Source organism: Camelus dromedarius, chromosome 13, assembly GCF_036321535.1.
Source record: "Camelus dromedarius isolate mCamDro1 chromosome 13, mCamDro1.pat, whole genome shotgun sequence".
NCBI lineage: Eukaryota > Metazoa > Chordata > Mammalia > Artiodactyla > Camelidae > Camelus > Camelus dromedarius.
The window spans coordinates 8,228,026-8,254,177 of NC_087448.1; the positions used below are offsets into that span (position 1 = coordinate 8,228,026).

At 41.6% G+C, this 26,152-nt stretch overlaps 1 protein-coding gene across 2 annotated transcripts in view; it reads left to right on the plus strand.

The window, feature by feature from the left end:
* Positions 1–200: 200 nt before the first annotated feature.
* NALCN (sodium leak channel, non-selective) overlaps positions 201–26,152 on the plus strand; it is a 265,237-nt gene continuing 239,285 nt past the window's right edge. Inside the window, exons 1-3 of one of the 2 annotated variants that reach the window (XM_031466281.2) lie at positions 201–258; positions 16,388–16,534; positions 19,632–19,814. In XM_031466281.2, coding sequence (XP_031322141.2) covers positions 16,427–16,534; positions 19,632–19,814 — 291 coding nt within the window. In that variant the 5' untranslated portion in view covers positions 201–258; positions 16,388–16,426. Of the gene's footprint in view, positions 259–16,329; positions 16,535–19,631; positions 19,815–26,152 lie in introns of those variants that run through there. The other variant, XM_064492994.1, reaches the window with a different exon arrangement.

A 26,152-nucleotide genomic window follows, 5' to 3' on the forward strand; every position in this document is an offset into this window, starting at 1 on the left:
AAAGGCCCAAAGGAAACAGCCCTCAGCCCCCAGCCCGCCCCCGCCCCCTTCCCGGCGCTGGCAGGCCGGGCCGCCCGGGTGGCAGCAGCGCCAGCAACGCCGAGCGCAGAGCCGCCGCACCGGCCGGGGGGCGCGCGCCCACGGAGCCGCGGGAGGTGAGGGGCCGCGTCCCCGCGGTGGGTGCGCGCCCCGCCCGCCGCCGCCGCCGCCGCCGCCGCACCCGCGGGACCATGAGCGCGCCGAGCACGGGGGTTACAGGTTGGTCACGGCCGCCCGAGGCCCGGGGGCGCGCCGGTCACCCCGGCCCAGGCCGAGGCCGGCGGGCGCGGGGGGCGAGGGCCGGGCGCGGCGAGTGAGGGGGGGCCGGAGGAGGCGCCCCAGCCTCGGCGGGGACCCGGCGCGGGCCTTCCCGGCCTCGGAGGCGCGCGGGTGGGCGCTGGATGCCCGGGGCCGCCAGACCTCGGCCTGCCCCGCGGGCACGTAGGGGACAGGTGGCTGGGGGTGGGGGGGCGGGTGCGCGGTGCGGCCGCGGCCATGGCTGCACCGGCCCCTCCGCTCCTCAGGGGTGAGGAGGACGCGCAGGTTGGGGGGCCGCCCGCTCCCGCGCGGTCCCGAGGAGGCCTTGCCCACCCGGCCCTGTCGCCCTGCGCATCAGAGCCCTCGGTTTATTCATTGGCCTGCTTGAGCGGCCGTCATTAGGGGCCACGGGGCCAGCAAAGTAGTGTCCTGCCAAAGCCACGCCGGTTTTGTCGTACGGCCCTTAAGAGACTAGTGTAGGTGGGCCCAGACGCTGAGCAGGGTTTTCTCGAATTTTCCTTTTTCAGGATAGTGTGATACCTTGAAACTCAGGTCCGGATAAACGCTTGAAATACCGTAGGGTAAATCTTTCCATTTCAGTCCCAGCTGTTCAGGGAATATATTATCAAGGCTCTGGTTCAGGTACCCCCAGGTTCAGGCCTCGGAAGGATGTGTTCTTAATCTCATGTTTGTCCGGCCATCAGCTAGGCCTGGATTTCCCTGGCGGTCAGAGGGAGTGGAGTCTCGGTGACCGTCTCTAAGGAGGCCAGGGTTGGTGAAGACCTTTAATAAGGATCAGAAATGAACAGGTGGCTATTAAAAAAAGAAGATTCATATATTCATAGCTCCAGCTGTGACTTGATATTAAGGAGGAGAGGAGAGGGTAGATTCTAGAAGTTATCTCCAAGCCAGATGTACACCAAGTTTTCTTTTTTTTACATTCAGAGATTAAATTTCAACAGTTGCAAATAAAAATCGTAGCTTCTCAATCCTCTATAACAACAAAAACGCATTTCCTAATTGGTGGGCTTTCATTCTGTGGGACTTTGACCCAGCTATTGTTAAAACCAAAGTGAAGGCAGTGTCAGGCTTGGGAGAAAAATGAAAAAGTGAACAGGCTGGTTGGACCCCCTTCGCGTTGGTAGAAGAGACATTTTGGCAGAACAGGCGTGCGGTCACCGATAAGGATACTAGAGGCTCCGTAAAAATTGAAGACAAGTCATGTGAAATGGTGGTAAACCTTTGGCTATGATGCGCAAGATAGTCAAAAGAGGAAAAATAATTGTACTTTGAAAGAAAAAAACTACTCGAAATAGTACCATTTGCTTGCAGTTTAGAGAACTGAAGTTTTGTGTAGCATTTTTTTCTTCTTTTTTCCAGTACGGCATTTCTTTGAAATGTGTTCTGTTTGCTTCTCTTCTCTTCCGGGGTACGTTGTGAATATGTGTATGTGTGGGCACGTGGGCAGGCATGGATGTATTTGTTTCAACCTTTATCAGTGATGCTGGGATAATTTCAGGATATTCGTGGCTTTGTGCATTTATCCCAGAGAAGAGTCACACGTGGATTTCAAGTTTGTGAAGGAAAAAAAAAAATCAATCTCCCCATAACATTCTGTCCTAAAGTAAGCCAGGCACTGGGCCAGGGGCTAGGGGTTCAGTGAGGAAAAGATACCGACCAGACCCTACGAATCTGCCAGGAAAGACAAATATTGAAGTGAATAGACAACCATATAGCCTATTTTCTAGTTTTGGTTTGGAAACGATGACCTTGAGCTTAAAGAAATTATGAATTGCTCCCTTCCAAAATTATTTCAGCATTTTAAAGCCTGACTCTCATGTTGTGTGATACCTACCTGTCACAAGGACTCATGCAAGAAGTTTCTACACCTTCAAAACTCTTTGTGTGCAAACATTTAACATTTTAAAATTTATCTGTTCAATTAAAAATATCAGACATGGTAGAAATGACAGAAATGATAGAGAAAGAATAAACAGCCATGGTCCCAACAACCTAACACAGAAGAGTGTACTGCCTGTGTGTTTTTAAGACTATACAACTTTGTGTAATTGTGGTCATGGTGTTGTGCATTTTGTCACTGGTTTTGCCATTTAGTTATTTCTAATAAGCATTTATTATATGCTTATTTCTCATAAGCTTTGTTATATGCTTATTTCTCATAAGCCTTTTTTTCATATTTCTCTACAGTTTTCTTCTTTAAAAAATTGTAAATGACTATGTAAGACCATACCCCATGAAAATCACCTCACTTGTACAGACACACCTCAGTCGTTGGACATTTGCTGTTTCCAACTTTTCATCATTATAAATAATGTCCCATTAGATTGTTAGTGTATAGGGATTTATTTCTGCTGGATGTTATTTTTTCACGATCAATTCTAAACAATGATGTTCCTGGAAAAAAATGGATTATCTAAATTACTATGTGGATATACAGTATATATAAGTTATATGGATATATATAATATATATTATATGTCATGGATATATACGTATCTCCAAGTTGGTTTCCTAAAGATTATAATTTTGAATAAGATGCTTTGTATGCTTCCTGAGGTAAATCTGCCTTCTTTTTAGTATTTGTGGATTCCCTTCCCTCTTTACAGGAATAATAGAAGATAAAATAATAGCTTGGATCTATGAGCTATGCACTGTATAAAGATTTGACCTTTAACAAATTCATCTGAAATCCAGATGATAAAACACACCTCTTACAGTAAAATCAAAGTAGCAATGCTAGAAAAGTTGTAATCTGAATAAGTAAATGTGAGGTCTTCTAGGGAAAAAAACAATTTTTTGAGCTCAGGCATCTAATGCTGCTTTTGGCCTTCTTACCCAGGCTTCAAACAAATGATCAAAGGAATTTATATAGTGAGAAACCTGAACCCTGTAGGTTCAGGAACAAGAAGACCATTTGCTCCTAGGCTGTATGAACTCCAGGGCCTTTCTGGTAGATTCAGTACAGATGGAGCTGGACTGATGGAGCTGATGGGTAAAACTAAGGCTCTGGTGACAATCTTCTACCTCAGAGATTTGCACAAAAAATAAGGAACAGAGCTTCTGCAGAAGCCTTTAATATGAAGGGGTAAAGGCTAAAGTCGGAGAATTTTCTTGGTAAGACAGAATTGCTTAACTTCTGAAGTAATTTCTCCACGATACCCCAGGGCGAGGGCAGCCCCACCGAAAAGAATGTGCTCAGATGACAGGGACTGACCCCAAGGGTCCAGAGGGAGAGGGCAGGACTGGGGTTCAAGGCGGGAGCCCAGGAGAATTAAAAGTATGGAAAGTCAGAACACTGCAGCCAAGGGAATCTTTTATGTGGAGATCAAGAGTCAGACTTATCTCCAATTATGCAAAGGGAAGAGATGAAAAGAGGTCTTTGTTTGGGGCAAGGATGCTGTGTATGGAAGACAGCCAACACAGACACACAAATCAGTGGTCTTTCTGACAGGGAGATCAGAGCATATGGAACACAGGCCTTGTTCTAAGTGACATATCATAATTATTTTCCTTTCAATGAAAAAAAAAAAACCCACAAGTATGCAGATGAAGGTGGGTTATCATGGACCAGAAAACAATTAATTGAAATCTAGCATCAAATCTAGCCTGGTGAACACTTTGAATTTGAAAAATAAGAAAAAGGAAAATATTCCAGCATTATTTTGCTCAAGTGGAAACAAACTACACACAAGGGAAAAGTTAGACTGGCTTCATTCTCTTCTCCAAAATTAAAGCAGCAGGAAAATAATATACTGGAAATGTGTGATTCTGAAAAATACCGGAAGACCATTCTCTTATGGTACGAATATGGCTCAAAATGAAATATAAAAAAGATGAAGAAATACATACTAGGCATGTGCTACCAAAAAAAAAAAAAAAAGGTGAGGTAGAATTATGTAAAAACAGAACAACAGTTCAAAAAGTAATTAAATGAGAAAAAAAGACCTTAAAATAATAAAAATTACTATCTTTAATAAAGTTTTAATTACAGGCTTTTTATATATGTATGCTGATTATCCCAGCATTATTCTCTAGACAGCCACCAGTACTCCTGTGTGTATTCATTGTGGACAGCATGGTCCTTAGAGGCAGTGTTTCCTCAAAGGGGTCTGTGACCTACAGCAGGATGAGGAAGCAGCATTTCAGCTTAGGAAATAAAGAAAACAACAAAAGAGAACTGGAGAAGAAAGAGGAAAAACATGAATGGGTTCATGATAAGACAGAAAAGCTTTAGATCTGTTACAAAAAAAAATAAAAGCCAGCATTCCAGTCTTTAAGGCCTCTTAGTCTACAGCTGTCCATAGGAGGTGTCAGGGTGCCCCGAACTAAGGATGAGGTCAAGAAGGAGATAAATAAGAATGAGGGCCAGTGAAGGAAGGTGTTGGGGAAATTGGGTGTGAAATTCTAAGGATGAGAAACTGGCATCAGACTGTCATCATGGAAATGGAGAGGTGGACGGTGGAGATTTATCAGGGAACAAATCCTAACAGATCTTGGTGGCTGAACCAACAGAATGAAAGGGAGGGGCGGGTGAAGAATGAATCCAGGACTTTGAGCTCGGGTGATTGTGGGTATTGTTGGTGCTATTTGTGATGCGTTCGTAGAACGGCTTATTACTCCTTTAACTTCGGTTGACAGAATTTATAGGTTAGATCCTTTGCTTCATTATTTCTTTATCTGTTCTTTATTATTATTATGAAATCCACAGGAGATCAGCTTCACATATCCTCTTTGAAGTAGAGGAAGGATTTTTTAAATGTTTTGTTATTTCTGAAAAGTACAAATTATGGAGGCCTGTGTCAGACAAGATACAAATTTGTATCAGACAAGATACAAGTCAGTGATGGCTTAAAATACTATCAAATATGTGTTTTAAAATTTGCCTGAGGTTAAAAAAAATTCAAGTACAGAAACTTCCTTAACTATTCCTCCCAGGAGCTAAAGCACAGAGATTATGATAAATATTGTAAATAAGGGTTTAAAATTTCAGAACTAGAGCTTGTTGAATTATTCTTTCCATTTCTCTCAATTCCGTATGTCAGTACTTTAAGGAGAAAAGAAGCTTTAAACTCCGGGGAGCCTCAAAACAATTTTCTACTTTTTTATTAAGTAAAAATTTAAAGCAGTGTTAAAAGCTAATTTGTTGAACTAGACAATTTTTTTTGCTTCCTTCCTTCAAGAAATGAATAGCCATTTTAAAGGTATATTCTAGGCAAGGAAATTATTGTAGAAAAGTCAAGGACAAACCAGATTTCTTAGTTACCTTCTCATAAGACAAAAATGTTTTCTTGTGTATCATATGTATCCATATAGCTGTTTTTTTGAGACAATTCTGAAATTCTCTGATGACAACTTAGATAGAATATACTGTATATACATTCAGTTATGAATCACATTTTTTGTCCTAGGTGTGTATTTTGCTTTTATTGTTTATACTAATCTCTCTTATTTTTCCCCCAATCTGGCTTGACTATCAAATGTAAACTCTATAGGTGTTAAAACTTTACAGATGTTAAAATGCTCTTCTGAGCATCTAGACCACTGATACCATCACTTTTGGGACCAGTGCTGGGATGTGGGGAATGTTGTTTAAAAACACCATTTTTCATACTCCACCCCACAGGGTTCTGATTTAGTGTGTCTGAGGTGAAGGATGCCCATGGTTGAGAATGCTTACCAACCTCCCTGGATGATTCACATGTTAGCGATCTTTGGAAACTACTATTTTAAACCATTCACCTTCTTTGTCCAAGTTTTGTGAATTCGTATTACAAAAATTATACAACCACACACATGTGAATTAATAGTTGCTTTTGACTTCCCATACTATTTAAGTGCAGTGTGGAAGGGGTTAGAAAACCGCTGTTTTAACTGTCCATCTTCTTTGCCCAACGTCTGCAGATCCATCACAGCTTAAGCAACTTCAGTAAAAAAGATAATCTCCTTTTCTGATTTGTTACAATGCTTATATGATAGTAGCACTTTATTCAAATAAACTGCCTGTCAATGAACTGCCATTAAAGGCCCTGCTACTTCCTGGAGGAAGCTGGGCTTTCTTACAAAGTCACACCACCAACCTGCAGGGATTTTTGGTTCTGATGGTCTTTTCTCAGCTTTTTCATACACCTACCTTATACCTAGAATAACTCACAAAATTCAAATTGCATGGGATAGGAGGGTACAGCTCAGTGGTAGAGCGTGTGCTTGGCATGCACAAGGTCCTGGGTTCAATCCCCTGTACCTATTTTTAATGAAGATTTAAAATAAATAAATAAACAAACCTAATTACCCCCCCCTAAATAAATAAATAAAATTGTACTAAGTAAAGAAAATAAATTAAAATTGCATAAACTTTCTAAACTTGGAGTGAAAGGCTAGGGCTTGTTGAAAGGATTGACTGAGTTTTCTGAGTTGAGGTGGGAGAGCGGCCTCTCTGGCCACATGTGGGAGCTGATTGCCTCAATGTGTGATCAGGACAGAGATTTAGGTGACACAAATACAACTCTCCTGTCCATCCCCTACTGCTGGGCTGTTTAGTCCGGCAGGCAGGGTGCAGTGACAAAAAGCTGTTGGGATATCATTGTCTCTCCTGAATTCCTTTACCAAATCCATTGACTTGTAAAGATGAAAGAAAATTCAATTTTCACAGTCAAACGTGAAATAGAACAGAATCCTTGATGAAGTCATGACACAGTTTTGAGGTATTGGTAGAAAAAAAACCAGGAAAAAAATGCAACTTTCCTTTGGGAATTAGGAAGTAGACTCAGTATAAAAAGTAAGGAAGCATTTTCTGTTTTTAATCAGTGTGTTGATAAAAGGAAAAGAGGAAAGAAGAGCCTGTGCTTGGAGATGGCCCTTTGACATGTTTGGCTTCCCCTGTTTGGTGGCCCATCTTGGGTGGCCCTTGCAGTCCTGCTGAGACGGGACCATGTGTCTAACACTCTGCTTTTGCAGGGCGTAGATGAGTGAGCACCGAAATGAAAAATGCATTTGGGGAGAGAGAGGCAGAGAGATACAGGAGAGGCTGCTGCTGTGATCTGTGCTCAAACTTTAATGATGTCTTAGTTCTCCTGCCAAAGTGATGTGCTCTGCTGCGTGGCTAAGGCAGACCTAGGACTCAGGCAGCTGCCGGCCTTTCCTCCAACCACAAGGACTCGATTAGACAGAAGGATGCATCACACTGTGCCCACTGAAGTTCCTGAGCAGAGGGTACTCAGGGAACAGGAGTTGCCTGCCCCCAGGCATCGCAGGCTAGGTCCTGCCTTGTTCTAATTTATCAGATTTGGGAGAGGCAAGAACTTGGAGACTCCCATCTCTGTTTTCTGGGAAAAGAGAAAGGTCTATTGGCAAAGCCCTGGAAAGGTCAGATTGAAAGATATGGACAACTGAATATCATGAGGGTAAAGGTCAGAAAGTGACCTTGGGTAAGGCACTTACCCTCCCTAAACCTCAGTGTCCTCTGTAAAATAGAAATAACAGAGACACCTACTTCCCTAGGACATGGGTGAAGTGTATGAGATAATCTACTCAAAGCTCTTAGCCTCACATATCATAAACCCTCAGAAAATGTCAGGTATAATTTGTTATGCTTAAAAATGGATGATTTTCATATTTTACTTGCCTTAAAGAAATTATGAATGAAATTCATCATTGAAAACATCTGAATTGTATGAAGTTCCTTGAAGTTAAAAAGTAAGAGTCAAATTCTCTGCCCATTCACTCCCTCCCTCCCCTCCCTCTCTGGTCTCCCAATAACATTCCTTGGGTTCTAAACTTGCTTCCAGTTTATGTGGATCTGGGCAAATGTGCCTCAGACTTTTAATCTGTACAATGGGGATAATACTGAGAACTGCTTTGAAGAGAGATTAAGACTTTGGGATAGTGCCTGGCACAAAGCCAGCTTTCAATAAATGTTTGCTCTCATCTTTCAAGTGAAAAAGTGAATGCATAACACTTAAGCTTGATTCTCTTCTAAAATTATGTACAGTGGTTGATGGACCACCACCCTACCCTAAGAGTTGATAAAATGCATGAATTATGAGCAGCTTCAAGAATGTGTCAATAAATTTTATCATTGGCAGCCTCTTGGAATGGAATCTATTGCAAACTCCCAGACAGAGCAGAAGTCCTTCCCACAAACTCCACAATAGGTATGGAGTCATTCTCTCTGAGAACATCCAGAAAGGAGTAGGCCACCTCTTGGGATGGCCAACACATTATTATTGGAAACTTTTAGATTAAACAGTTCTTTTGTTGAATTAGCAGCTACCATTTGCTAACTTCTGATTGGTAGCGTCTGTTTTGTTTGGATTTCCTTGCTGGAAGAACAAAGAAATCTACAGGACAGAATCACAACCCGATGGTATTCTGAGCTTTGGATTTGGAGTATGACAGAAGGACTTCTCTCAGTAGATCTCTTCTTTCCGCCCTAATACAGTCTCTGCAGAAAAGCGTACGCTCCTTCGCCCACATGTGATAAGTCAGATCTATTTTCTAGTTTTCACATTCTCAGCACATTCGGTCAAGAATTTATGAGACTAAAACTAACTCTAGGAAACGAAGAAATCTGTCATCTTTGGGTAGTGAAGACAGCTGTCTCTTTTGTACATGATGTAAGGTTATCAGACGGGAGTTAGTAAATGCTTTTTTCTCATCTTTTTTTCAAAATTTAAAGAATCAATGATAAAAGCATTATGGAGTATTTCTAGGATTCACCCTCCAGGACAGAGGCTGGATAAATGAATAATGACTTGGGAAACCTGAAAGCGACATTTAGGTAGATTTGATGAGAAGGTTGATGATTTCTTGCCAGAAAAAAATAGACACATTTTAATAAATATGTGGCTGGAATAACTATAAAATGAATCCTATAATACAATCGGATTCAGTTTTAGGAGATGAGAATGTCTGTTGAATTTTCACAAACAATAATTGATGCCAAGAGAGTTTAGAATTACCAGGTTGTCTGATTAGAATATGTGGGAAAGTATTCTTCTTATTACCTGTCTATTTTATAATATACTTAATTTTTAATTTAATAGTTCTGTAAGCCACCTCGTCTTGGTTCCTCTCCTGGCTTATCTCTGTAGCTAAGTTTCTTTATCTTTGGAATGGCTCTTTTTAAGAACTGAAAGACAAGATATACGACATGCTTAAAGCCAGGCCTGGCACAAAATAAGCCCTCAGTAAACATCCTTGTTGGCAGGAGTCTCTTTCTACATGACAGTCAACATAATCTGGGAGGAAGTCAGCTGGTGAGCTCACTGCTTTACCATGGGAACTTCTGTATCTTCCAAAGCATTTCATCGCCTTTGTGTGTGTGTGTGTGTGTGTTTTAAGATTTCTCAGTGTGTGTGTGTTTGAGGACTGTTTTCTTCTTTATAAAGCATTCAGACTAGGGAATACCTATTCAGTTTTACTTCAAATTCTGTCTTTAACACTTTCCCTGAAGCACTGTTGATTGTTAAGATGGAAAAGCAGTTACTGAGCATCACTGAACAGGAGACCCGGCGGTTGCTGGAATCCAGTGTGGGAGGTACCCCATGCCAGGCTGTGGAGGCTGCAGGAGGGGAGCCAGTGGAGGGGGGTGCAAGATGCCCAGAGAGCATGGGACACGCGTCTTCGGTACCCACAGCCAAGAACCAAGGTGATCTGGGCTGGAAGAACTAGGGGAGGAGTTTTAGCCATTGAGCTGGAGTGGAAGGACGCTCCGCGGGGCAGAGAGAGGTGCAGTCATCAAAGGAGTTGGAGGAGGGGCGAGTGCTAGGGAAGCCTGAGGCAGAGCAGAAGGATTTGGGATAACAAAAAACAAGACAAAAATAGTGGATTTTTTCCCCCTAACTTAAAACCTAAGTTTTATGTTTATGCATATGCATAGACATGAACATAAAATGTATAATGCTGTATTAATTTGTTCCAAATGGACATGTCCTCTGTGGGAAGAAAATTTGGCCAGACAAAATGAACAGTATAACTTTATGAAAAAATAACTTTTGACAGTTCCAGCATGAGGAATACACATCCCTTTTTGTCTTCTAATTACTTCTAATTGTGCTGAAGCACAGCGGAAGATTTCAATATGGATATGGGAAAAGGCAGGAAACTGTTGTTCCAGTATAAATATCTGGTGGTTTGTTGTTTTGGGTTCTGTGGCTGTTTTTAAAAAAAAGAGGAAGAAATAGAAATACTTGAAATAAGAATTGTTCATAATGCTCAAATAAAAAAATTGTTAACATTGAATTCAGTTGTCATCCAAAATACACAGTAATACCTTTCTCAACTACAAATTCAAGATTGGTGCCTGGTCTAGAAGATGTGCTTGTGCCTGTTTACCTGGCAAGACTTTGCACACATAAGGGTGAGCTTAGGAGACAAGAAAGACAAGGAGGGGTAGCTGTTTGAAGGTAGTATTTGCTCCCAGTTAGGTTTTCTGTGCATGCATATTTATTGACAGAGATTTCACAGGAATACTGCTAGATGAAAAAAAAAACACTGATTACAAAACAATATTTAAGCACAAATATTTAAAAACTAATATATGCATGGAAAAAATGCAGTATATGGAAAGAAAATACTAAGAGATACACTCCTTGTCCCTTTGAAGAGTAAGCGCCCCAGCTAAAGGACATTTCAGGAGGAGACGGGATATTTTATTCTCACTCTTGTCTGCAGCGCTTTGCTGATAGGCTGGCACAACGCACATGCTCAACAGACACTTCGCCAAAGCAGCTGAGTTCCCGGAAGTGGAATTCCTGATGGGTTTCACTTTGTTTTCCTTTTTTTTTTTTACTTTCTGATTTTTTTTTAATCACAAATTCATACAGTTTGTGTAATGGAAATACAAATAAAATTATTTTCTTTTAATTTAACGTAAGGTTTAGGTATTTGAGGTCTAGGAAAGGACCAGTTGGTGGTGGTCCTGCTCGTCGTGGGCGTCTCATCGTGTCTGGCAGCACAGATACCAAGGAGCACTGGGAGTCAGCTGGTTAATTGGAGATGGTGTGGAGCTAACAGTAAGGTAGTGAATGGACAAGAAAACCGTCAGGTGGAGGTTGCAGAGTGAGCGCATAGTGGGCTGAGGCTTAATTAATGAGCTCTTCTGCCTTTTAATGATACATGTCTGCTGTGTCAGAAGCACAGGGCATTCAGGAATTCTAGGAGGAGAGAGACCAAGTGTGTCTTATTAGCACTAAATCCACATCACCTAACGCAATGGTTTGGGTGATTCTTTTTCTTTTTTTCAATGAATGTATTTATGCAAGCATAAGTGCGAAGCCTCTGCTGGCAGTGAAGGCTGCTCTTCCAAAGACAAAATGGAAAGCCTGGAGTGAGAAGTTGGAGGGATATTATTGAAGTTTTGCTTTCTTAATTTCCTTCCCAAATTGTGATGGCAGTGAGATAAAAGGCCGTGGTTAAATGTGTGCGTGTCTTAACTAGGACGGTAGAGAAATGATTCTACTTGAACTCATAAAGGCTCCAGAGTTTGTGCACATCACCGACCAGAAGAATGGTTGACCTGGATGTGTCCCAGTTGTAATGACACCTAATGACTAAAAGTAAATCAGTGACTTCTGTCTTCTTTGGGGATTCAGAGAATAAAATAGATGCTATAGGTCTACTGGAGGTATGTTTCTTTTATCTATACTTTTTTACTGAAGTAGAGTTGATTGATCATGTTGTGGTGCACAGCATAGTGATTCACTTACACATATATACATTCTTGGTCATATTCGTTAACATGTTAGGCTATAACGAGATACTGAATATAGTTCCCCATGCTATACAGTAGGGCCATATTGCTTCTATTTTATATATAGTAGTTAGTATCTGCAAATCCCAAATTCCTAATTTATTCCTCCTCTCCTCTTTCCCCCGGTAACCATACGTTTGTTTTCTACATCTTTGAGTCTGTTTCTGTTTTGTAAATATGTTCATTTGTGCTATTTTTTAAGATTCCACATATGAGTGATATCATACGACATTTATCTTCGTCTCTCTGTCTGACTTCACTCAGTATGATCATCTCAGTTTTCATCCATGTTGGTGCAAATGACATTATTTCATTCTTTTTTCATGGCTGAGTATCTTGTCCACACTTTGTATTCCCAGGTATCAAATCTTTCAGTTGTAACAAACAACTCACACACACAGACAGAAACTCCTTGTGAGGTAAGTTAGGGAATAGAAAGCCCTGGTGTGGCAGCAGACAGCAGAGGGGACACAGCTGGGATCAGAAGCTGAAATAGCTGAGAAAGGTTGGGGGATGGCAGATAATGGTATGTTTGGCCAACTCAAGTGGAGGGCGTGAGTGTGAGTGTGGAAGAAGAGCGGGTGAAAATCAGTGGGTCTCAGTGTCCTTGAAACATAAAGCCAGAGAACTTCCAGGAATGCCTTTGCTATTCCCTGCTCTGTGCTCAGCACACATCATGGTGCCTGATACCACGATGGATGCAAAATGTTTTCTGTGTGAATGAATGAATGGGAAACAGGAAGATAAGCTGAGGCTGTCTGGGGTATAGGAGAGACCATATCCATGTGCGGGGAAGGTTTTGATTTTGATATAAAGGACCACAATGTATTAAAAAGGGTGATATTTGTGGCAGTCCAGACCCGAGGTCCTATGGCCTAGAAAGCATTCCAGTAACGAGGATTAAGGGAGAGAGGGCTTGGAAACATGAGGAATGAGGGGTGCAGAGAGAAGTTTCTCACCAGTGAGAATCTGGGACAAGAGACTCTCTCACATGTGGGGACCTGCCTGTGGGGGCCTGAGAAGTTCAGGGCAGTAGGATCTGGGAAATGAGAGGAAAGGGTGAAGCAGAAGGATGTCTGACCGCTCGCACCTGCCCTGTTGATTTTTAAGTGATGACGGTGTTGGCATGGCTACATTTGAAGGAGAAGCCGTGTGAGTAGGTCCCTCAGTAATAGGAGATGCTGGACTCCAGCAGATGGTGATGGAATCTGTGGGAACAGATGCTCATTTAAGGGGTTAAGTACAGAGGACGGGTGCATGGGACAGCAGGTAAAGGACATGCTGGAAACCATAATTTAGAAGACAGAAGATTCAAGAGTCATGCAAACCCGAGAGAGTTTTAACCCATAGCGTTGCAAGTGCCTCACGGTTAAAGGAAACTGCATGTATTGCTTTCAGTTTGGTCAAGAGAGAGCTGGAGTGACCTACGGCCCACGTAAGCCAGTGGGAGTGAAATGTTGCTGTCACAGAATACGAAACTGGATTTTAACCATTTAAAAGAGGGCAACGAACCAGTGTCTTTTCTCCCTGAATTGCCACTAGCTGTTTCCAAGTAAGAGACAGATCAGTGAGCATACTGTTACTGTGCAGCCGCCTCCCACGGTGGATTGATTTAAATACTGACTGCTTTTAATAAGTGTGAAAAAGCTACTGGAAACCACGCTTGTCAAACTGAGTGCACTGCCTTATGAAGGACATGTCTGTAAACAGAGAAAAAAATGAGTTATAAATATGCAATAGTGGTAAGGCTATGGTACACAGAAACAATTTCTGATCAAAATTATAAGCTTAACCAGGATGCTTCAGTATCCCTGCTGGTCTTTATCGGGGACAGTAGGTTTGTTGTACTCAGTTATACGGATTCAACATGAATGAATGGGTAAGACAATATTTATGCATATAAAGGAAAATTATTACAATCAATCGCCTCACATGAATTTTGGATTCTTTGTATGTTTGTAATGTGAACTTATTTTGCTACTTGGATGCTTTACATGATATTTAATGTTCTTGAATCGTTTGGAATTTCAGTGACCCCGGAGCTGGCTGTTGAGTTTTAACGTGTGGGTGGAATACCCAGGTTTTCTTGGGCATTGTTTGATTTGGTGGCACTTAGGTATTCGGTAAAGCTAGGGTGGCAGTGGATGACAGCTAATGTCATTCATTATAGTTGTGCTGTTTTGGTGGCTCAAATATAGCCATCATGGAAATTCTGAAAACATAAATTCTGATGTCTGCTTCTCCAAGATAAACAAATCCATAATCAAAAATTGGTTTTGCTCCAGATGGGATATTTATAATAAAGGGTGCCTGGAATTCACATGTGGAGATGTCAGTTATACCTCAGAAATTTTTCAGACCTTGACTTAGGACCACATCACAAGAGCAGTATGGCCGTCCGCCCGTGTCTCCACTGGCTCAGTGGAAAGGTATTATCACTAGTAGCTCAGCCGATAAATTTTTTTGTATCATCTTAGAGCAACATTGCAAAACCACTCTTTACATCCTCCTTTGCGTTGTGTCATGTTGAAGGATTTCTAAAAGATTCTGTATCCAGCTTTTGGATACATAGGAGACTGTCATTCAAGAAGCATCCAAAATTGAGGCCACCAGATGTTTGCCCCCCACAGTAAATCAGAGAACAAGCTTAATTTGAATATTCTGCATATATTTACATATCGATGTCAAGAGTCCCTAACTCCAATTATGTAAAATAAAATTAATTAGTGCCGCCTCCTGCAAAACCCATATTCAAATCCGGTATTCAGGGCAAGACCGCCTGGGAATACCTAGTGCAGCTTAAAGCCAATTAGCTTGATTTCTTCTGGGAATAGGAGGGCCGGGCAGACGCACCTGCAGGAGGTGCATCGAGGAGAAGAGACGTCGAGGTGGTCGCTCCAGCCTAGGGAATCAGGTCAAAGGCGATTTGTCCTGAGCGTCTGTGCTCTTTCCTGGTGAAGATTGCACGTAGTTACCCACACTACAGACTCATTCTTGATCTTCTCGTGCTTCCACGAGGACTGAATGGCCACTCCCTGTCCTCGGCTGGGGTCCTTTCTCCAGCCCCCAGGAGCAGCGGGCAGGAGAGCCAGTGAACATTCCTGGTGCTAAAACTACTGCCGTTCCCTGACTCCACGAGGCTGCGCACTGCCTGGAGGACCTTACCCTCCCTTACCTGCCTTTAGAAGTTCTCTTCATCTGTCCTCAGCACCAGCTTGGGCCACTGCAAACTCCTTAGAATTTGTGGTCAGACAGAGCTTCTTTTAGATGTCACGTTTGCTTGGGTGGCCTCGGTCAAGTTATTAGCCACCCCAAGGCTGGGATTTCTTGTGCTTGCATAAGGGACAAGATGTTTCCTTTCTTCTGCCAGTTGTAAAGATAAAATAAAAAATCATTGCTAAGTTCCCCAAACGTAGTGCATATCCAAAAAATGCTAGTGCCTCTCCTTCCTTTAAGACTCAGTCCAGGTGTTGAGCCAATGAGGAGTCTCTCTGTGGCTGCAGGGGCGTCAGGCACCACCCGCCTTTATAGCATCTCCCCGCACATCACTGCACTTACCGACTACTTTGCTGGAGGGTGGTGGCGATGGCTCACGGGAGGTGACACGACAAGCTGTAGGCGACTCAGAATTGTGGAAATTCAAGTGGCACCCCGGCACCTCATCATCTCCCTCTTCAGTGTGAAGTAGATTCACTTCAGAGTCCTTAGAAGAACTGATGCAGGCACAGTGTTCATACAAGAAACAAAACTTCTTTTAGAATAGATTCTTCCCCATTCTCTCTGGCTCCCCTCTTCCACGGCAAGGACAAAATTAGGAGATCAACTCGAGACTGTCCTACGTTGGAAATAAATATCCATGGGTGTCACGTTAAATGAACCCCAGGGGGAATTCCTGAGAAGGATCTGAGTATTTTATCTGGATCGGTCAGCTGTGCTCCAGCATGGACCGCCTTTAAGTGGAGTCACTTGAAGGCAGTGAACACAGACCTCAAAAAACTTCCTATTAATGTGTGTTCCCTAGGAGGCAAAGCCACTTGGCCCCAGGGGACCTTGACCAGTGGTGTCTAAAGTGGTGCACACACAGTCAGTGGAGGGCACAAGACAGTCTTCTGGGTTGAGAGAAAAAAAATTGCAAGTTTTTATTGATTCTAACTTTTATCTCATCCTTTTAAAGTTTCTACTTGCATGTATTTATTATGTACAGTATCATGGAACATGGGTATGATTAACAAATGCTTAGGCAGAGGGGGGGGACTCCCATCTTGGGACAAGGCTGAGGATGGTGTAGGGGACTAATGCTCTCTCCCTCTCCTCTCCCAGACTGCGGTTTGGAACCTGCTCCCCACAGCTAACTTCAGCATGCTCAAAAGAAAGCAGAGCTCCAGGGTGGAGGCCCAGCCGGTTACCGACTTTGGTCCTGATGAATCTCTGTCGGACAACGCAGACATACTCTGGATTAACAAGCCAGTAAGTCTCTATTTTGAAGTACGGAGACACCCACGCTGATATAAAGGAGATTTGATTCATATCATTTAGAACTCATGCACCTTTGGCTTTGAACTGTCTATCTGAATAGCTGCAGTAGAATATGGGTGAGTCTCAGAGTCTGGAAGCTGAGAACAGTCCCGATGGAATAATGAGGTGTCCCTGTGAATTACTAGTGTGGGAAGGTATCGAGGTGGTCTGGCTCCCCACCCCCTTTGCAGGCTGACTTCAGAGTCGCACACGGTAGAGAAAATACCACTTCTCAGGCCGATGAGGAGCTGAGGACAGAGATGAGTAGCCTGATCATCCAGGCCTCCTGCCGTTACGTTCTCACCGTGCAGGAATCCGTCAGGAGATAATCAGGGGTCTGGAATTCAGGGTCTCCTTCTAAGCTGCAAGTAAAGGTTAATGAGCTAGTGGAGAGAGTCTCTGAAGACCTTCTCTCCTTCTCTGCCTAATTAAGCTGATGGGACTTGAGAGGAAGACCTGCTACACCAAGTGTCATATGTGAGACGGTCTAGCAGCCGGGGCGGGGGTGGAACAGCGTAGTCCTAGGGCTGGGGACCTCGTGTTCCCTCGTAGGACCCACTCCAGCATCAGGCTCGCAGGGGGGCTGCAGTCAGGAGAGCAACCGCAGCTCCCGCGGTGCGTGTCTTCCTGTTGGCCGTGATGGAGATGACTGGCCTTGGTCCCCCTGCCCTTTCCCGTCTAATCCACCCTCCAGACTACTTCTCCCACCTGCTCGTATTTCTTTCCACATCTCCGCATCCTGCTTTACAATCATTGAAACACCCCTACTGCCTACGTTGCAAATTAAATGCGTTAGTATTCATACAAGGCTCTTTAACTGCATCTCTGACTTGTCCAGCAACTGCCCTTTCCTTACCTACACTCGGCCCACTTAAGCCTTGTTGGTGACTTGCTGCTTTTCTAAGATGTCAGGCCAGTTCAGATTGTTTCCTTTGCCTGGAAGCCCTTTCCCAGCAACTCAGCTGAGTCAGATCCTCCCCATCTATGAAGGTGGGCTCAGATGTCGCTCTTACCCCGATCCGCTCTGAAAGGTTTGACCCTCCCCACCACAGGCAGAATGAACCACTTCTCTGTCCACATGTCCTATTTTATATTTGAGTGTAAGTAGAAATTATACTGTATGTAAATATATACGGTACGCATATCAGACTGAAAAGCAGTGATGAGTCAGAACTGTGTCGTTCCCTTTGTGTATCCTCAGAGCCCAGCAGAACTTCTGGCACGTGGTAGGTCTTACATTCACATTCAGAGAACTTGAACAGAATAGAGAATAAAGTCCTCGTTGACTTCTTCCTAGCGTCCACTACATACAGAGCTTTCTGAGAACTTCTGAAGAAGGTAGTTTTATAGATGTAGCCTTGGAAGCAACTAAGTGACTAATGCTCAGAGAGAATTCCTTCTTTAAATCCAACACAGTTCTGCTGTGCAGACTCACAGAGAACAAAGTAGTGGGTACCAGTGGGGAGAAGGGGGAAAGGACAACATGGGGGCAGAAGAGTGGGAGGTAAAAACTATTGGGTGTAACATAGGCTAGAAGGATGTATTGTACAATACAAGGAATATAGCCAGTGGTTTGTAATAACTGTAAACGGAGTGTAACCTTTAAAAATTGTATTCAAAAAGACTAAAAAAAACCAGTTCTGCTGTGAAAGAACCAGTCTCTCGAAGCTCTTTTGCGTAATGAGCTCCTTGGTGTTGGAGGTCCAGACGGGGCTGCCTTCACACGCTGGTGTTTATTGAAGGGCTTCCTAATTGGCATGAAAATGCATCAGCCTTTAAAGTTAACCATCAGTGACTTAGATGGTATGGAATTAGAGGCATTATGTCTTCATACAAATATTACAATTGACAGATTAGTATTGTAACCCACTCACCAGCCTACAAGGGTCAGAGTCTCCCCAGAGTTCTGACAATCTTTTCTGTTTTCCAGCATGGGTGCTTGCTAGCTTGTGTGGCTGCAGGACCCATCCAGTGTGAAACTAAAACATCTTTTCTCAGGGGGAGTACACTGAAGGATTAATGTGACTGCTTATGTATCCAGAATAGTCAATAAATAACACACTGAAATTGCGTTTAGGAATTGTGTACTAATTCATTAACTAGTAATATCAATTGTGTGTGTTTAGCATGCAGATGGTTAATATTTTTTTATCCTGGGTATCAGTTTTCATAGTAAGATGTTGTGTGTGAGTGATTGTATATCCTGCACATATCCACATGCACACACACACACACACACACACACACACATTTATCTTTTTAATTCCTGCTTCTTTGTGTTGGGGATAAGGAAAGTCTTAAAACAGCACATGCACTGCTAGAATTGCTCAGAAACTTACTTTTTTTGGCATTTTGTCAGAGATACTTGGGCTAAATTTGTACGAAACATGTCCTTCAAAAAAAAGAGGAAAGTCCATTTTTTTTGTCTTTTGAGAGTACAGGATGAGGTCAGATTTTAAAATGTATTTTTACACAAGGATGTTACATGGAAGGTACAATAGAAAGAAAACCCTATGTATGGAAAGCATTATGTATCAATGTATTTTAAGAAGCATTTGGGGTCTACTAAGACAGGCCACTATGCTAGAACTAGAGAAGTTACAGAAAATACAATATGGTCCCCGATTCTAGGTGCTCCTAATACATAAAAAATAGGAAAGTAATTGCACACCAAATTTCTTCATATTTTAATTGAATCAGAATCTCCCTATATTGTAGCCTTATGCCCTGTGAAGTATCAGAGGCGATGGGGTAGCCTGACTGGGGTCACATGGAGGCTTCACCTCATTAATGCACGACCTCGGGCAAGCCCCTCAACCTTCCTGAGTCTTTGTGTTTTCACATCAGGCTCCTTGGAGAATTAAAGGATGTAAAATAGATGAAAGTATTTGGCACATTATAAGTGTTTAACGTGTTAGTGCCTTCTTCCTTTTCTCCTGACTGGTGAAGTATTTTCATCTCAATATGATGTTTTCCAAATAATGCGGCTCATAACACAAGGTTAAGATCTCTTACAACGTCAGGTGGTAACTCTGGACCGTCTCTGCAGTGGGTTCACTCTCTGCTGCGCATCTGTGCCATCATCAGCGTCATCTCCGTCTGTATGAACACGCCCATGACCTTCGAACACTACCCTCCTCTTCAGTACGTGACCTTTACTCTGGACACGTTGTTGATGTTTCTCTACACGGCAGAGATGATAGCAAAAATGCACATCCGGGGAATCGTCAAGGTGAGCGTTCTTCTGTTATTTAAGCTAAACCCCCAAATGCACAGAGACATCTAAGTCTGTTGAGTGTTTCCACACTCATTTCAGTGAGACAAAACATCCCTTTGTTTTGTTGACATTGAAGTCCTTTCAAAGGGGTATAACTCCAGGTATTGGTAAAAATATGATACATAAGAATATTTAAGAAGTGAAGTGAATTGTGTGAGGCCCAGAGTCCTGGAGTATCTGGGAAGGAGCTGGATGGCCCCGCCGCCGGCTTTGTGAACACCCGAATGGGAGCTGGCAAACCACCTAGGGGTGCCCAAGCGAGGCGGTGGTTGACGTATGGAACGCAGAATAGCTATTCTGTGATAAATTTGCAGTGTGACGATAATCAGCAGGATGTCCTTAACCTGAGGCGTTTTAAAGATGTAAAGAGAAAGGACTTGAGATGGGAAGGAATTGCAGGACTGTAAGAAAGGAGTGTATAGCATGAAACTGGCACCGTTGGGAAACAAAAATTAGTAAATAAAAGAAAAAGGAAAAGATAGAAGGAAGAAAATTTCTATCGGGGTATTTTTTTCCTCCTGTCACACTGACCTTCACAGAAATTAAAAGTATGTAGACCATGCTGTCTCTAAAGTTCTTTGAATTGTTCTATTTAGGGAGACAGTTGGGTAATGAAACAGCAGAATGGGCGTTAGGGTCTGACAAATAACAGATTTGACTCAGATCCTAGCTTTTTCATTTACTGGCTGTATCAGCATCTCAGGTTAGGTAATTTTGATGGACAAGGATCTTATTCTGTACAAGGCTTTCAAGAATTTAACGAGATGATGCATAAGTTACAGTTACGGGGTCAATTTCGTTGCTTCTCTTCACACATAATTCATTGTGCGCTATCCTTAAAATAGAGGGATCATGGGCAATGTATTCCTGTTTTTATTTTTAACTTTTTAAAAACTTTTTATTATGGAAATTTAAAAATTTACACAAAAGTAGAGGTTATAGTTGTAATGAATCCCTGTAACTCAACATCAACTGTTAACAATATTTGTCCATTTCTATTTCATTTCAAAGCAAATCTGAAAAATCAGATCATTTCAGAAACAACTCCTCATCCATGGCTGATGAATAAAATCTTTTTTTTACCTATTGTATCTAGAAAAGTTGACAATAATTCCTTAATGTAGGCTAATACCCAATCCATATTCATAATTCCCTAATTGTCTATAATACTTTCTTTTACAGTTAGCGTCTTTGAATCAGGACTCAGACAAGCCTCCCAAAGTTGATTTGTTATATTTTTAAATCTCAGTTAAATCTCTTTACGTTCATTAGGTCTCAGCCCTACACACCCCTCAAAACTTTTTTCCATGTCATTGATCCATTGGAAAAATGGATCTGTTGTCTTGCAGAATGTTCTACAGTCTGGATTTGGATAACTGCTTCCCAGTGACTCTATTTAGTAGTTGCTGTGTGCTCTGTATTCCCTGAGCCTTTCTGACTGTTGACCAGTGATGTACACAGGCGCCTCTTTCACCATGTGGTCATCGCAGAACAGGTTGTCACACTTGAATATTTGCCGTTCTGTGGGTGGGAAATGGCAACTCAGTGTCGTTTTGATTTGCAGTTCCATTTTGAGAATGAGGTTGAGCCTGATTCTCTGTCTATAAAGGCCATTTTCAAGTTGTTATTATTTTTCGTTCAAATTTTGGGCAATATGTGTGTTTTAGGAATATCACCTTTTGTGCTGTAAGTTGCAATTAATTTTTGCGATTATTTTTCACTGTTTGTCACTGTCTTTGGCTTTGCTTGTGGGTTTTGGTGCCACATATACGTCTTCCTACCCCAGATCACAGACAGACTTTCTGTTCTGTCAAGTCTACTCATGTCTTGAAGGAGTGTTTTGTAGTTTTCTTCATGTAGATTTTGCACTTTTCCTGTGCTTTGGTACTTTATTTGTGCTTTGGTGTTTTATTTTATCTTTTTGCTCTCTGGATGGGTTCTTATCTTCTATTACATAGTCTTACTTAATGTTGTTCTTTTAAATGAAAGCTGTTGATTTTTATATGTTAATATCATATCCTGCTACTTTACTAAATTTACTAAATTCTTGTATTGTTAATAGTGGTTTTCACATTAATTCTTTTAGTATTTCCCAACATTATATCATGTAAAAATAAAGACAGATTTGCTTTTTTCTTTCCAATTCTTATACACCTGATTGCTGTCACATATCTAGTTGGGCCAGCTAATACTACATATTTTAAGTTCTTTTAGAGCCAAAGAGCATCTTTGTTTATCTCCTGACTTATTTAAAACACCCCAATGTTTCCTCATTAAGTAATTTGAAGGATTTGGGTTTGAAGTGTGATTATTTTATCAAGTTAAGGGAATAAACATTAATTCTGATTTTTGAGAGTTATGGCATGAATAGCTTTTAAATTTTGTTAAGTGATTGTTTTTCTCCTTAGCTCTTGAAATAGCGTGGATTTCCTGGTAACTGAACCATCCTTACATTCTCAGAAAAATCTCAGGTGGATCATGACACGGTTTTATTCTATTTCATGTGCTATTTCATTATATTTGTTATGATTTGCCTTGTTTTAATTTTGTCTAACTTTTGTCAGGTTTTGATATTAGACTTTCTGTGTGTGGTGAGTGTATGTATGTGCACGCCTATGCTCTAAAATAATCTGAGTAATCTTGAAATTGTTTTAACTTCTAAAGTTTTGTAGAAATCCCCTGTGAAACCATCTGTTTCTAGTGGTTTTTTCATGGGACTCCGTTCCTTCTATTTCTTCTATGGAAATTGATCTCTTTAGACTTACTTGGTCTGTTGGGGTCTGTCTGGTGAAGTAAATTTTCTTAGGAATTATCCACAATTTAGTTTGTTTAATTTGTTAACAGAAGATTTTAGTTTCCTCTGTTTGATTGGTATTTTCTCCTAATTTGGAATTTTCTGTTATTTCAGTCAGAGTTTCCTTTTTAGGTTGTAGTTAGGTTTGCTACTATTGTTTATTTGTTTTGTTTTACTTTTTTTTTTTTTTTTACTTATTTTATTGATTTTTAGAAAGAACTAGCTTATTTCTTCATCCATTCATTCTTTCAAACTCATTATTTTTGTTTTTATCTTTATTAATTTTTTCCCTTGCTTTTTTTGGTTTATGTTTTGGGGTCTATTTCTAGCTTTTTGAAGGTATTTTGTATTTTCATTTCTTAAGATTCTTAAATACGCTGCTTCATTGCCTCCTGGTTGCTCCTGAGAAGGTGCATTTTCCTCCTATGTGATTTGATGTTTTCTCTTAAATACAGAAAGAGTCTTTCCCTTTATTGTTAAAGTCAGTAGTTCTATGAGAATGTGCCATGGCATATTTTACTAGATATACCATAGGATATTCATTTTATTCTGTTTTGTGGTGTTGTTCTGTAGGATTCTTTTGCATTCTAATGACACCAGAAACTTTTATTACCATGAAATATAAAATATATAGCTTCTCTATGTAGCAGCCATCTCAGTTCTGAGCTCTGCCTCCTCTGGACTATGGCCCCCTTCTCTTTCTAATCTGATCCTTCTCCTCCTGTGTCGCCATTGTCCCTGTCCCACCCAGTCTGGAGTCTACTCCAGGAGTTTGTCTTTAGCAGGGGTCTCCTGGAAAGGCTTTTTTGTGGGGACACTTGGGAGGTTAGGGGCCCGTTGCACCTGCCCTTCCAGCAGCACCTTGGTGGACACTTCCTGTTGTTGTTTATATTTTGTTTTGTTAAATTTGAGATATTAAGGTCTAAAGCTATTGAAGATATAAGTATAGTATGTCTGTGAGTCTGTTTCTGTTTTGTAAATAAGTTCAATTGTCTCATTTTTTTAGATACCACATATAAAAGACTTGTGATTACCAGGGGGGAAAGTGGAGAGGGCATGGAGGAATAAATTGGGAGTTTGGGATTTGCAGATACTAGCTACTATATGTAAATAAAATAGATAAACAGCAAGATCCTACTCTATAGCACAGGGAACTACAGTCAGTACCTTGTAATGGCCTATAATGGAAAAGAATATGAAAAGGAATATAAATATATGTGTATATATATACATATATATAGCCGAATTACTATGCTGTATACCAGAAATTAACACAACATTGTAAACTGACTATACTTTAGTAAAAAAAAAAAGAATATTTTGGTATTTTAAACAGTCAGTCAATATAAAATGTATATATAGTATCAGAGAGTCATAGTTTTAAACCCAAGTACAATTTCCAAGTTTCCCTTAGATCATTCAGCAAACATTGCTTGCACACCTACAGTGAGCTCATGACTGTCCTAGAAGGGACAGAACGGAACAGAGCCCCTGTCCTCAGAGAATGCCTGGCCAAGTTTGTGGAACTGGCTTGTAAGGCACACGCAGGTACTCCTCATTTTCTGCATCTGATCTGTTTCGGAAAACATGCTGGACAGCATATTTTCAGAAAGCAGGAGCCCGTATTCCATTATTTTCAATGAGAAAACGAATAATGCATTATAGCAACCCGAACCAATTTCTCCAAATACCGTTAAATCACCTTCTAATACTAGATGACAATCCACCCGCGTATTTCTGTATAATAAACAGCACTGAAAACACCCATCACTCAGTCACTCGTCCTTATTGAATGCAGTAGTGGATGTTTTGTGTGCACCCAGCAAAACTGGGGATATGTGCTCTAATGTAAATAAGCAAAGAAATAATCTGTGCAAGTGCTCCCTGCCATTTTCATTGACTCTGTGAAGTCATTGATTGTCAGAGGAGGCACCACTGTACAGATCCTTAAGAAAGAGAAAATGCTGCTGATTACACTGATTGTGAGACGTAAGACTGTATTGCACCGATGTGTCAGTTACAAGACGCGTCCTAAATTCCGAAATGTTAAACTGTGGTGTCGCAGGAGGGAGTATGTCTTAAAATTGATGAAATCAGAGCAAATGGTCCTGGGTTGGTAGAAACTCAAGTCCTCGGTCCCAGGAAAGGTTACTCTTCAGGGGGAAGACGGGGAAGAGGATATAGTGATGCACTTAACACTTACCTGTTGTTGAATCGATAAACAACGCCAGCACAAGATTTAGCCCCAACGAGGAACAGGGCTGTGCCTATATTGCACACTACAGCTTCTTGCAGGATGTGTGGACAACTTAAATGTTTCCACTGGCACACGTGCAGATTCATTATAGTGGTCCTTCTAGTTGTCCCCATAGTGATTGATTTGGGAGCAAACATTTTTGCAAATGTAAATAGTGATGACTTGAATAGTGAGAAATCAGAGTGAGAGACAGAACTTCAGTATTTTGTGAAAATGCTGTAATAGTGGTCTGAGAAAGGTATGGGGAGAAGGGACACAAAAAATAGTGAAGTAATCTGCTTGGGGTGTCAGAGAAGTCTTGGAGAGAGAGGAGCATGAAGTGACATCCTGAAGGATGAGGATGTTGCTCTCTGGCAGGGGTGGTGGGGGATGGAAATAAAGGATTTCGGAGAGAGAAGAGAGCCATGCTCTGAGACATACAGGCTTGGAACAGCCTGAAGCCTTGGCGCACTCTGTGTAGTCAGAAGTAGCAGATGGGTGCACAGGAGCAGCTGGAGAGGATCCTGCAAAGGCCGCCCAGCTGCACTGCGGAGAGCCTTGAGGCCCTGTCGGGAGCTCAGACCGCCTTCTGTGGTCAGTTAAGATGCGTGGTGGGATTTGAAACCGAGAGTGACCCGATCTGATTTGTATTTGAGAGGTTCATGGTGGAGGTCACATGCTCCCTGCACTCCAGGAGAGAGAAATTGAAGCAGAAGGGCCTTCTGGCAAAAACTGTCCTGAAAATTTTTTGTTAGAGGGATGTATTTGTTTAAAGGATTTCAGATCTTTTATAATGTCCCCTAAGCTTGATTATATCTGCCAATTCATCCCCACTCCCAAACAATTTGTTTCTAATTGCCTCCCCCACTAATTCCTGTTCCGAGAAGCCTTCTAGCTCACCAAATCCCTAGAGGCAAAAATAATCCATTTGGGTGATACCTGTTTGTGCTGGTGTAAAGCAGCCCATGTAGTGGGGACTGTGAGTCCTTTAGATGATTTTCACTTGTCTAATTTTCATCTGACAATAGACCCTGGTGAAAGTAGCATGCATCCTTTGAGCACTGTTGAAATAATAAATAATAATGCTAAGACACAGTGACAGACGGGCCCTGGAAACTCAGAACAATAAATCATGTGTTTCTGGAACTATACCCATGTATATCATTTTGTAACTGGAGACTTTCCCTATAAATGTCTTCAGGTAAATGCAGTTGGTTCTCTGCTTGTTAAATACTTGCATAGCAATTTAAGTTACTCTCTTAC